The sequence below is a fragment of the Sus scrofa genome, chromosome 8, assembly GCF_000003025.6.
Source record: "Sus scrofa isolate TJ Tabasco breed Duroc chromosome 8, Sscrofa11.1, whole genome shotgun sequence".
NCBI lineage: Eukaryota > Metazoa > Chordata > Mammalia > Artiodactyla > Suidae > Sus > Sus scrofa.
In genome coordinates this window covers 114,310,354-114,324,035 of record NC_010450.4, presented here as the reverse complement: position 1 = coordinate 114,324,035, position 13,682 = coordinate 114,310,354, and the positions used below count along the sequence as shown (strand labels likewise).

The 13,682-nt window shown below is 41.3% G+C and overlaps 1 protein-coding gene across 3 annotated transcripts in view; it reads right to left on the bottom strand.

Moving 5' to 3' along the window:
* PAPSS1 (3'-phosphoadenosine 5'-phosphosulfate synthase 1) overlaps positions 1 to 13,682 on the bottom strand; it is a 117,251-nt gene that overhangs the window by 45,274 nt on the left and 58,295 nt on the right. For all 3 annotated transcript variants that reach the window (XM_021101693.1, XM_021101694.1, XM_021101695.1), the window contains 3 exons: positions 12,220 to 12,331; positions 9,083 to 9,288; positions 5,492 to 5,627 (listed from right to left, as the gene is read on the bottom strand). In XM_021101693.1, the coding sequence (XP_020957352.1) occupies positions 5,492 to 5,627; positions 9,083 to 9,288; positions 12,220 to 12,331 (454 nt within the window). The remainder of the gene's footprint in view (positions 1 to 5,491; positions 5,628 to 9,082; positions 9,289 to 12,219; positions 12,332 to 13,682) is intronic.

Sequence of the window (13,682 nt, the reverse complement as noted above, 5' to 3'; positions counted from 1 at the left end):
ACAACACTCACATCGGCCCTTATCCGTTTCACAAGACTAGTCTTCCCCAGCAGGGGGACAGGGAAGAAACCAGTCTGGGACAAGGGGAAAATTCCCTTTTCCATACACTGTCCTGGGGGAAGAATGAAATTGGTCCTGCCCCCAGGAGCTTACAATCCGGTCAGAGGAAGAGAAGCAAACCGTCACTCATCAGAGAATAAATACACGTTAGAAGGAATGTATTTCCTTCCACTCCAAGAGGACAAGATCAGATCTTTGTTTTCAGAAGGTAAGTCCGGGGATGGTGTGAAGGATAGAGTGACAGAAGAACAGAACAGAACTGGAGTCCCTCTTTTCACCAGTTCCTTCCTGCTCTGTCACACAGTGAGTATGAAATTCCTGCCCAGTCCAAAAGGCACTTTCCCGATCTCTCTACTGCTTCTAACATTAAAAAAAAAAAACAAAAAACAAAACAAAACAAAAAAAAAAGACACTGTCTTCATAGCTTTAAGGCCTGCTAACTATAGCACCAAACTTTTCTATTTCATCTGCTTCTTTACTCTTTCTTTAGTAAAAACCATAAAACACTTAAGAAAATTTGGAGGGGGGGAAAAAATCACCCCAAATCCACTACCGTAACATGACTTTTTAGGTTTTTGGTATCCTAGTTTTTCTCCTTATGCATACATTTTTACACAGCTGTGATCGAATATGTATGACATTTTATATTCTGCTTGGCCATTTTGACCTAATCACCTGTTTCTGACATTTCGTAGTCCTCTCGGAGCAACAGGGTTCATTGCTGGGTCCCATGGAATTTTTTCTTTACGTACTCATTCAGGAAACTTATCCCTTCACCTGGATCCAATTACCATGTGCATACAGATGGCTTCTGTTAGCTGCATCTCTAAGTCCTGACCTTCCAGCTCATCAGTTACAGAGACTTACTACTAAAAACATTTTAATAGATACTGTTCACTACCACCCTCCACCCCCCAATTCCTCCACCTTCACTATTACAATCACATCTCAAGCCAAACGCATGTCCAGCTCCCAAAACCAGTTCCTTCTCCTCTATTTCATATCTAAGGAAGAGCCCTGGAGCACAGCGTCCACCTCCCTCCCTCCTCTGGACTCAACACCTTCCAGCCAGGAGCCAACACACTGTTCACAAGTACAGTCTAATCCCTCCAGTGGGTGAAAGGGAAGAGACAGTGGGGAAGTTTCTCCTGAGGACGTGCCAAGTTGTGACAGGGGAAGGAACAGGACGCATGAGCATTTTCTGCTGGTGGGAGGAGGGTGGACTCTGACCCCCAGATACGTGCAGGATATGGGCTGCCTCCTCGGGCATCACGGCCATGGAACGCCAATGAGTCACAGTACAAACAGCTGGGCCTGACCAACAGGGCTCTGCAGTCTCTCCCCAGGGGCCTGGGGTCAACTGCAGCTCCCCAGCAGGGCTGTTGTGAGCAAGGATGAACTGGGGAGCAGGGAAGTGCTCCTAACTCCTTGTCACCCTTCCTTCAGATCTCTCAGAACAGTGCTTCGCTGCCAGGCCCACAGGCAGAACCCTGGCCTGCATCCCAACCACTAAACCCAGAATTATAACATCTTCCTGCATCCTCCCTTTCAACTTCTCTGAAAACTGTCCTACACACAGCAGTAATTAATAAGTCTTCTCTTCGAGTCCTACGCAAGCTCTGTGATCTGCCACTTTACCCCAAAGCTGTTTCTGATTTTCCCTAATGGTCAGAGTACCTGAACAGAAGAGCCCTGACAGTAGTTCCAGAGCTGTCGAGAGTCTGTGTGTGCGTGCATGCTATGTCTGCTTTGTGCAAGGTTTCTGAAGAGAGTTGGAAATAAGAAAAAAAGAGTTGATCCCCCTCCTCGCTCAGGACTGTCACAAATTCAGTCTTTATTTTACTTAAACTGCCCATTGCGGCGGCGGAGGGGGGCCCAACAAGACAGAGAGAGCCCACTTGAATAAATGAACAGACTAGAGTTTCTCACAAACAGGTATTCTCATACCCCCAGGTATGGCAGCAAGTTGTTTTGCTTTCTCAAGACTAGAAATGCTTTCAAAGTCAAGTGAAAAATAATGTTGACTATAAAGCTTTGTGCCAGCTGAAGTATGTACTGCCTGCTCTCCATTCCCCTTCCCGTCTAGCCTTTGTCTTGTGTGTGTGGGGGGGGTGCGCGTGCACACATGTTGGGGGGGGGGCAGTGCCGTACTCCCACCTCCCTATGGGAGACATCAGCAGACAACCAGAGGACAAAGGAAGAAAAGGCTGGCCCTGGCAGCATCCTGCCTCGGCGCTGTGATTAGAGCAGTGCCTGCATCCCCCTACAAGTAGCTTCTGCCCAGCAGCCCCTCCTCACAGCTCCAGCTCCACTTACCCCCGACTCAGAAACAATGCTTCCTTCCGACGCCCCATCAGGAATGATAATACTACCCCAAACTGTTAGTCCCCAGATGCCTCATCATTCCTCAGTGGTTCCTAAACCCTGACCACCCTTCTTTAAATACTCACTTTGTTAGATAATGTTCACAGCCTCACCTGAGTGTGCCTTGACCTGACTGACAGAGGCTCCGTCACCCAAAGTCAGATGACTCTATCTCCAGCTCACTGCCATTTATGGTCCAGAAAGCCCAGTGCCTTCAGAGGCAAACTATCAGCTTCCACCTCAGCTTTCTCTTGTATCTGCCCTTCCCAGCTGTGCCTAAGATATCCATCTACTGTCTCTTTCCATTCACTTAAAACAGAGTCTGTGGCTCAACAACTCTACAAAGCTTTCTCAGATTGATTCAACACTGTGCTACCGCATACTAGTCTGAAAAAAATTATGTCACCTTTTCCCTTGGTAACCCAGCAGGCCACCAATACTCTGTGTGTAATAAATACTAACTGGCTCCAGTGAAATGTATTCTTCCTTTCCAGGATAGTGGTCAGTCATCAGTGGTTTAAAGACCCTGCCATCTGGAACCATGTCACCCTGCAGTCCTGATGTGGGTATTAAAGACCTCTCAATCCTTCCACTACAGAATGGCCTAGAAAGAGCAAAACTGATTCTATTAATGTGCAGAGGACAAGAGGCCACATAGGGAAATCAAAGTTCTCCTAAGAAATGGGAAGGAGAAGGAGAAAGAGGTAAGAGAAGAAACCCTAAGGAAAAAAAAAAAAAAAAAAAAGATACCATTTCTCTCTCTTGAACTATGATTTGCACACAAGAGTAGATGACTTGGGACTTCCTTCCTAATAGAGTGAATAAGAACTATAAAGAAAAATCCTCAGTCTGGTGTTTATCTGTCTTAGTCTAAAATGGAAAAGTAAACAAAATAACACTCCACCATCTTCTTTTGCCTGATGTAAGGCTAAGAGCCGGCTCTCAGCTATTTTAAACAAAGTTGGAATCGCTCATTATGCAACAAATTCTCTAAATGATTTAAAATGTTTGGCACACAAGAAAGAATATAAAACAGATGTAATAAAGTCTCTGATTATGAATGATAATTTCTTGCTAAGACCCCTCAACAGTGCCAACAATTAATTTATTAACATGAATGAATTCCCGATATGAATTATTTTGGAAAAAATTCAAGTAAACGAGGTGGTCTCAGCAAATTCTTGGCTAAACATGTTCCTGTTCGCCAGAAAAAAAGAGACCTCTATACATATTAAACTATCAGATGCTTCTGGTTGCAAATAAAAGAACATCCAACTAGAAGTGTCTTATGTAACTCAAGGTCTTTAAGAAATTTGGATACAGAGGACTTCAGGGTGGGATCAAAGAACTCTAGCAGTATAAGATTCTTATGGACACAAAACGGCTGCCAGAGCTCCAAACACTGTATCCTTACATGACAGCACGCAAAGCAGGAGGAAAAGGAAGGATGGAAAAAAAAACAACTTTTTATCCTAAGCCAGTTTCTCTCCAGGAAGGAAAATCTTTCCCAGAGGCTCCTCTTCCTTACATCCTAAAGGCCAAAACTGACCCACACATGAATCCTTAAATCACATGCTGACAAAAGAGAATGGGGCGCCATCAACACCATCCCCTAAGCCTGGGCCTACAATATATTTGCTTCAAATTCAGAAGAGAGGAATAAAATTCAGGAGGAGGAATGGGGTCCTAGACTATCAAACACCCTAAGGGGGCCAGGCAAAAAATGTGAATGAATGAGGCAGGCTGCTGGGGACCATGGAGCTCTGAAGAGTGTGCCTACCCCTCATATCTCCAGCTCTTGATCCATTTCACATCATTTCAAATATTAACAAACTATGATAGAATGGAAGAGCAAACAGATCTTCTTACTCTCCTCTTTACAGTACAGGTAAAACTACCTTCAGACTCATGTAACAGAAATAACCACACCTTTACCTCTTACTGTGGGCCAAGTACTGTGACTGGGCCTTGCTATCTTATTTCAATTTTTAAAATAAAATCCTATGCGTTAGGTACCATCATTGTCCTCATATGTACAACTGACAGAACTGAGCCCTAGAGAGGAAACCCATTTCCCCACAAACACCTAACTTCCAGGTGGCGGAACAGGAGGCAGTGTGCACACAGGACTCTGAGCAACTAGCAGGAGCTGAGGTTCACAGAAGCCGAACACAACTGATGAATGGGAGCTCTTGCCTGATTCTTGAGGCACTTGGGAAGGGTTAACAAATACGGCTGGGTGGCCAGCAAGTTCCTTAAAAAGCAACCACATTCACCTGACTTTTCTCAGTCCCATCTCCTAAATTTCTACACAAAAGATAATTAAAAAGCAGCACCAGTGCTTAGGGTTTAATCACTTCTGTAGAGGGTGAGAATTCACTAGCAGCATGATTGCAGACTTCCAATTCTTCAGGTCTTAAGAAAGTCTTCCAAAACCTACAGCAAATGCTGTGGCACCTGGAATTTGCAAGAGTGGGTGCACCAGTGTAAACACACCATCTACCTACCTCTGTGTAAAGACCTGCCAATCACAGATGTCTAACATAAAAATCCTTGTCCTGGTGCACTTTCCAAAAGAGTATTATAAAGAACAGTTTCTACAGACTCTCTACTTGCACTGCACCATTTCATCCTAATCCAGAAATCTGAAATCATGATTAACTTACTCTGTAACAACTGTTTCTGTGATCTACTTACTCTCCTCTCTCTTCCACATCATGAGCTCCCGTATCATTTATTTATGAATCCTCAGCACTTGGCATTCTGACACATAAAGATGCATGACAAACACTTGCTGAAAAACATGATGTTGCTGTTCTATTATTGTTGTCAGTGGTCCATCCCACTCATACGAGACCTTCTGGGATATAAGGCACGTTGATACGCGTGAAATGCATCGCCTGATTAGACTAACTACCTTTCCTTACATACTCCAATGCTAACTACATTTACCTTGAGTCTTCATCCCGGTTTTCATTTTAGTAGGCATTGGAAAAAATCTTCAAGAACTTTCCCATCAAGCAGGGTCCAAGTAGTCCCCTGTTAGAAAACCAGGCCCATCTCTTACCAGCATTCATATCTTTAAATTTCTGCTTCAGCTCGGTAGGAGTAAAACGATATTGATCAAGACCATCATTCCAATAAATTCGGTCCAAGACTTGAAGATCTCCTCCAACCAGCCAATCTCCTTGTTCCATAACCATCTAATTGGCAAGAGAAAGAAAATATATTTTTTTAAACAGGAACCAAGGTCAAAATTGAGGAAGAACATTTCTCTCACACAAGCTAAATACACCTGTAAACTATTCTCATCTTAAGGTCTTAAGGTAAGTTTGTTTGGCTTATCAACTGAAGTTGGATTAGAGATGCTTCCAATTAGAAAATACTTCATAATCTGACAAAGGATTTGTGACATGGCTATTGTATTTGCATATGAAAGGCAAACAAAACAAAAATGAATGATTTTGATTTTTTAAGGAACAAAAACATTCTTTTCATTGCTGGTGTAGGTTGATTAACAGAAAAAACGTGTAACCCTGGGTCCCTCCACCCTCTTGTGTTCTCCAGACCTAAACTTTGGAGCAATTAAAGTAACGATGATGGAGCTGGACACAGATTCATTCCTTCCAATCTCGACACCACCTCGTATTTCTTTCCACTTCATTAGTCTTCCTTCTGAGAGCAGAAGATACTACCCTCTAGGACTCATCCTTTTTTGCAATACAGCTCAAGCTCCTGCCCCCACTGCTTCAGCCTACCTGCTAACAATGCACCTAGACTGTGTAGTCACTTTCTGCCTGGTCTCCTCCCTAGAAGGTCTCTCTCCATCCATCACACCATTTATTCAACAAATAGTCACAGAGGAAATGTATGTGTCAGGGCCTGCGCTAGGCACTGGGAAGTACAGCAGAAAACAAGAGAGAAAGATCTTACTCCAATGGAGCTTATATTCTAGTGGGTGAGACAGAGGAGAAACCAGAGACATACCAGCTAGTGACCAACGTTAGAGAGAAAAGACAGGGTCTAAGGAGTAGAGTGAATGGCATTGAAGAGAAAAGAGTCAGTAAAGGCCTCTCTGAGGAGAGTGACATTTCACCTGGGGTGATGAAATGGAACCGGTCACAGAGGTAAGGTATTTCAGGCAGAGGGACAAAAAAGTCCTGGTGCAGAAACTGGCTCTGTCTTTGAGGAGCAAAGAGAAGGCTAAAGTGACTAAAAGGTCAGAAAGGTTGAAGCAACGAGAGGGGCAGCAGCAGAGGAAGAGATGAGTAAGAAGGCCAGAGCCACATATGCAGGGCCTCACAGTCCATACTCAGGCACCTGGAGAGCTCTAAATGGTGCAGTGACATGCTCAGTTCTATGTGGCAAGAGCCTCGCTCTGGCGGCACCAAGGAGAACAGACTACAGTGGGTATGAAAGAAAGCAGGGCAGGACTGCAGCCAGGAGACAACAGCCACAGTCTAAGCTGCAAAGAGAGCATGACAGTTCCGGGGGCAGCGTGGAGCTGGAACAGGACAGCCTGCTCTAGACCATAGGGCTAGCTTCTTAAAGCACCACTTTGTCTGTGACCCTGTCAGACCTGCCTGCCACCTCTCTGTACCCAGTAAGGCAGAGCAGCTCAATGGAAAGGGCACAGAAGACCTAACACAGTCTCTGATCCTGACTCCTCACTGGTGCCTCTGCAGCTCTGGGCAAGTGAACCCACTCTACAACTCCTCAGGATAAAAGAGAACAACCTTGTCTACTTCTAAGGGTCACCGTAAGGACTGAAAAACAGAAATGTGCCTGGAAAAGCATAAATCTGTGTAAACCGTTACTAAGACCAAACAAAATTTTGACATCTCAGGTATAATGCTAAGCCCAAGGTCCACTCTCCCACTCAATGATGAGCAAGCTCTCAAACACACCGTGTCTTTGCTCCTCCTGCTCCAGAAACCTACAAAACTATTTCTGACATTTCCTTCTTATCCAAGCCTGACTGGTTCCTCAAGGCTGTGTACCATGTACTAACTATGCTATGAAGTCTTACAAATTGCTCCAAATACAAGTAGCACAAAATATAAATAGCATTCACATACACTGAGTGATTTATAAAAATGTCTTCTCCAAGGAATTCATATAAAAAGCACTATCTAGCAGTAGGAGTCACACAGTACATGCAGCTCTACACATATCAATAATGACTGAGTTATGGATCATGGAAGATGGCATAAAAACTCAAGGTCTTGGATTCCAACCAGGCTCTCATCCCAACTATATTAAGCATAACTTTGGTCAAGATATATATTCCCTATAAAGTCTCAATTTCTCCATGTGTAAGATGGAAACACCACCCATCCTGTAAGTTCAAAGAATTTACATAAGCATGTTTTGTAAGCTACGTTGTTATTAACAACTACAGAATTTGGATCCTGAAGAAATGTCTGATACCATCATTAGTTCATCCTCCTTATTTTCTGAAATACATCTGCTAATTTTTAAGTCTATAGCGTTTTTTTGTCCTACATGAGACAATGACGATTAGCACATTACCATGATCTAAACAGATGCTATATCGATCTTCCAGATAAATAAAACTACTAAAATTTCACATACAATACATAAAATACATAAGGCCCATTGGAGAGACTAATTAAATATGTCACTGCTTTCATAACAGAAACATAATGTTCAATCAAAGGCCAAGACTAGATAAAATCACCCTGCCGTGGGCTCCCATAGCAACCTGCCCTCCCATCCTACCTGTAAGTACAAGATCTGTGTCTACTCCACCACCAGACAGTAAGCTCCGAGCATGTGAAGACTGTGCCTGCCATGCACACTGGCCCTATAGTCCCAGCATTAGCACCTAAATCAGTGTCTGGTGTTTAGTAGGTGTTTAAAAATATTTGCTATTTACAACAGCCAAGACATGAAAGCAACCAAAATGTCCATCAAAAGAGGACTGGATAAAGAAGATGTGGTATATACATGCAATGGAACATTACACAGCCATAAAAAAGCATGAAGTAATGCCACTTGCAGCAACATGGATGGACCTAGAAATTATCATACTAAGTCAAGTGAGAAAGACAAATATCATATGAGATCACTAATACGTGGAATCTAACAGAAATGATACAATAGAACTTACAAAACAAGAAGAGACTTAAAGATTTCAAAACCAAACTTAGGTTTACCAAAGGAGAAATGTGGGTTGGGAGAGGGATAAATTAGGGAGTTGGGATTGATAAATACACACGACCATATATAGCATAGATGAGTAATGGGACTATATCGCCCACTGAAATTTACTCAGTACTGTGTGGTAACCTGTATGGGAAAAGAATCTGAAAAGGAATAGATAGGTGCGTATGTATAACTGATTTACTTTGCCACATGCCTGAAATTAACACAACTTGGTAAGTCAACTATATTCCAATAAAATTATTTTAAAATTTAAAAATTAAAAATAAACTAAAAACGTATTTGCTGAACAAATATTTATCTACACCAAAACAACAAGACCATATGCTCATCACATCAATACAACGTCTAGTCTCGATTCTGCGAATATTAACAGTTCCAATGGAAGATTCGACATATAAGGGATGGCCCACATTTCAGCACAAACATTATTGCCAAATCAAGACAAAATGCAGCAAGGTTCATTCAGGACCTTGATGTAGGGGTGGTTCTTGCACGTTGTTCCCCACTGTCTGGCACAGCGCTCCTCCTTCCTGTGCTCAAAAAACTCGGGATTGCGAAGAATAGCCACGCGGCGGCCCTCGTACATCAGAGCAAATGCTGTACAGCCGTCCAGTCTCTCTTTATCTTCCTGAGTAGCTGTCAGAACTATAGGTACCGACAAGTTGATAACACCCCCTGCAGGGCACAAAAAAACGTAAAGCATACAGCTTGATCACTCAACAGGCTTTACATCTACCGCTCACACTTCAGTGGGCACTCCTCAGATAATATAGGATTTATGGGTCCAGTGATGGCGTTCCATTAGTACCTGGTATGGAAAATCAGGACAGCGAACAAGCAACAAATTCAGAGGTTTAAAAAAAAAAAATCAAAAATTCAGAGCATCAACATTGTGTGCAGCAAAACTAACAACCATTCAGGAAACTGTCTTTGGTGAGGAAAAATCACAGAGGGTGATTCTAGGTACAGAGTCACAAAAGTCAAAGAAACTGTTTAACAAGGAAGAATCAGGTGGTTAAGCCTTAACACCACCAAAAATACATGAGTAAAACAAAGGATTATGCTTTAGGGCCTTTTCAGGAAAAATATAAACCCCTGCTGATAACTACGTTTTGAGTGGCAAGTCGGTTAGGTATACTTGAGGGTACTTGGTATGCCTGGGTATCCTTGAGATGATGACAAACACTTTCAAAAAGCTTTTTTTTTTTCTTGTTTTAACCAGAATGGAACTAACATCAGCTACCACTGGTCAAGAAACAAAGGCAGTAAATAATCAGAGGTTCCATTTAAATCAAAATATGTTGCTGGTGAGCCTAAAGGGACATTCTCAGTTCCCAACCTTTCAAGCTCAAAAAGTGTTTTCCTTTGCTACTCATCATGCACAGGTTAGAAAAATAAAATGCGCTCAGAAATCCATAGGTGGAAATTATTTACAAATCAAAGAGAAACCATACCTTTTTGGGAAACCATGACATGTCTTCTTTGGGCAAAAGGTGTCAACAAAATCAGTGATAACTAGACAGCTGTTTTAAAATTACCACAAGGTACAGTTCAAAACGGAAAATAAATAGGTAAATTTACATCACACCCCAGACTGAATCATTACTAAGGAGGCAGTCCACAAAGCCTTTACCATTATTTCCAAGGAAGAAAATCAAAAAGTACAATTTAATCCTGATATTCTTAGAACAAAAGTTCTGGAGCATAATGATTATGAGTTACATTTTCTAGTATCTGTTTTACTCCTCAGTTAAAAGAAATCATAAATAACACAAAAGAACAGGGTAGAAATTTTGTCGGGTTCTGTGACTTTTTTTAACAGAAGTATTATAGTTGACATACAGTATTACATTAGTTTCAGAGGTAAAACATAGTGATTTAACATTTAAATACATTATGAAATAATCACCATAAGTCTAGCAACTATTTGTCACCACACAGAATTATTACATTATTACTGACTGTATTCCTTATGTTATAGATTATATCCCTATGACTTACTGATTTTACAATTGGAAGTTTGTACATCTTACTCCCCTTTACCTACTTAGCTCACCCTCATTCCCTCACTCAGGGCAAAGTCCAGTTTATTCTCTGTATCTTTATTATCTGTTTCTGTTATGTTTGCTCTTTTTTTTTTCATACTCCACATGTAAATTAAATCATACATACCCTGTCCTTCCCTTTCTGACTTAAATCATTTAGAATAATACCCTCCAGGTCCATCTATCTTGTAGCAAATGGCCCAAGTTTATTTTTTACTAATGATTAATATTCCATCGTGTATATATACCACATCTTTTTTATCCATTCATCTGTTGATGGGCACTTACGTTGCTTCCCTATCTTGGCTATTATAAAAAATGCTGCAATGAACATAGGGATGCATATATCTTTTCTAGTTAGGGTTTTTGTTTTCTTCAGGTAAATACCCAGAAGTGGAATGGCTGGATCATTTGGCACTAGAGTTCTTTACTGTTTAGCATTATTTTCTTTATTGTAGTAAATGAATCTTACCAATAGTATACAAAGTTTAAGGTAGCTGGAATATAATTATAAAATACTAAACATCAATTTCTTCGACAATTTTTTCTTTTTTCTTTTTTTTCTTTTTGCTTTTTAGGGCCACACTTGCAGCATACTGAAGTTCCCAGGCAAGGCACCAAATTGGAGCTGCAGGTGCCAGCCTACATCACAGCCACAGCAACATGGGATCTAAGTCATATCTGTGACCTACACTGCAACTCACAGCAACACCAGATCCTTAACCCATCGAGCAAGGTCAGGGATTGAACCAAGTCCTCATGGATACTAGTCGGGTTCATTACCCCGAGCCACAATGGGAACTCCCTGTATTTGTTTTTAAATCCATTTTCAGCCCTAATTCCCAGGTTGTCCTTCTCTCCCTGCAATAAATCACTAGCAGGAATACTAAAAATAGAAAAAAGATCTCGTGATACACTTGAAATGTTCAGTACTGATATAATTTAGTCCTAAAATTCTATCTTCATTAAGATATTACCACTTATGTATATACAATGGAATACCACTCAGCCATAAAAAAGAATGAAATAATCCCATCTGCAGCATCATGGATGCAATTAGAGATTATCATACTCAATGAAATAAGTCAGAGAAAGACAAATACCACATGGTATCACTTATATGTGGAATCTGAAATATGACCCAAAGGAACCTGTCTGAAAAACAGAAACAGATTCACGGACAAGGAAAACAGACCTGTGGTTGCCAAAGGGGAGAGGCTTGAGGGGGGCGTGTAGCAGGAGGTTGGGGTTAGCAGAGGTAAACTATTAAACATGGAGGGGATAAACAGGATCCTACTGTATAGTACAGAGAACTATATCCAGTGTCCTATGATAAACCATAATGGAAAAGAATATTAAAGAAAAGAGTGTGTGTTTGTGTATATACATATATATATAACTGAATCACTTGGCTGTATAGCAGAAATTAACCCAACATTGTAAACCAACTCTACTTTTATAAAAAAAAGATGTTACCACTAGTCTCTATAAATAGTGACAAATCCCTGCAACTGTGTAATGTCTTTTCCATACTCCATGTACTGAATGTAAAAAGTCTTACCATCCAGAAGACAATCAAAATGAAGACACTGCAAGTACTCCCTCTCTCTCATAAAGCCATTCAGCGGGGTTGCCCAGCCTTCTGCCAAAACCTGTACCCACTGCATATCCACCTAGTAAATGAGACAGTGAAGAGAAAGTCTATTTTACATACTTAAAAACAAGAGCAATAATGGTTTTTTGGAGTTTAATTTTGAAAGCAATGGAAACAAATTTATCAAGAATGATTATGGATTATACAAATCTGATAAACAAAAAGGGCACTAGGAAAATACACATTTTTCTTAATAAATTTAAAAAATAGGGAGTTCCCATTGTGGCGCAGCAGAAATGAATCTGACTAGTATCCATGAGGATGCAGGTTCAACCCCAGGCCTTGCTCAGTGGGTCGGGGATCCAGTGTGGCTGTGAGCTATGGTGTAGGTCATAGATGTGGCTCAGATCTGGTGTTGCTATGGCTGTGGTGTAGGCTGACATCAGTAGCTCAGATTCAACCCCTAGCCTGGGAACCTCCATATGCCACAGGTGCAGGCCTAAAGAAGCAAAAATAATATTAGGCTTCCCAATATTTCCATTAAGCATAGCATCTCTTAAACTTGTGGTCCTCAAACACTAACGTGTTTTAAAAAACTCTGGAAGGTTTGTTAAATGAAGACTGCTCCACGCCCTCAGTTTCTGATTTAGTTGGTTTGCTATGGGGTACAAGGATTTTTAATTTTAACAGATGCCCAGAAAATGCTAATAATGAAGGTCTGGAAACTACCCTCTGACAACCACTGCCCTAAACTAAAACAGACTTTAGATAACATTTACCAAAAAAAGTCCCTCATCAATTTTACAAACATTGTCCTCTCTCTTGAACTTTAAGATTTCCAGCATACCCCATCAGAATATTAAAGAACTGATGAACTATGTATCATTAATGGAAGCTGGCCATGCTCATTTTTAACCGGGTATATATATAGCAGTGATTCTCAAATGAGAAAAGATCAAGCACCTGACCAAGAGGTGTGCAGTAAGATGCAGCTTACCATGTAGTCCCAAAGTATGCTGGCCACTGAATAATCAAATGATGCAAAGGTGTTCTCCTTTACCTCGCAGGAAAAAATTATATTCATGTACCAAACTGTTTCACTTTCAAGTTCTCCTATTATTAATTTTTCTGAGACCTCTGACAATGGCCAGCACTTGTCTCTAATGGAATCCAATGTCAGATGGTGTCTATTATAGACTGAAGGGAGACTCTGTCCCCTGAAAGTGGTACGTTGAGGCCTTGACCCTCAATGTGAATGTATTTGGAGATAGAGGTCTGAGGAGGTGATAAAGGTTAATAGAGGTCATAAGGGTGGAGTGGGTCCTTAGAGGTCCGATAGGTTCAGTGCCCTCCTAAGCAGAGGGAGAGACACGAGAGCTCCCAGTCTCCACCCTGTGCAGATATAGTGAGAAGGCATCTGACAGCAAGTC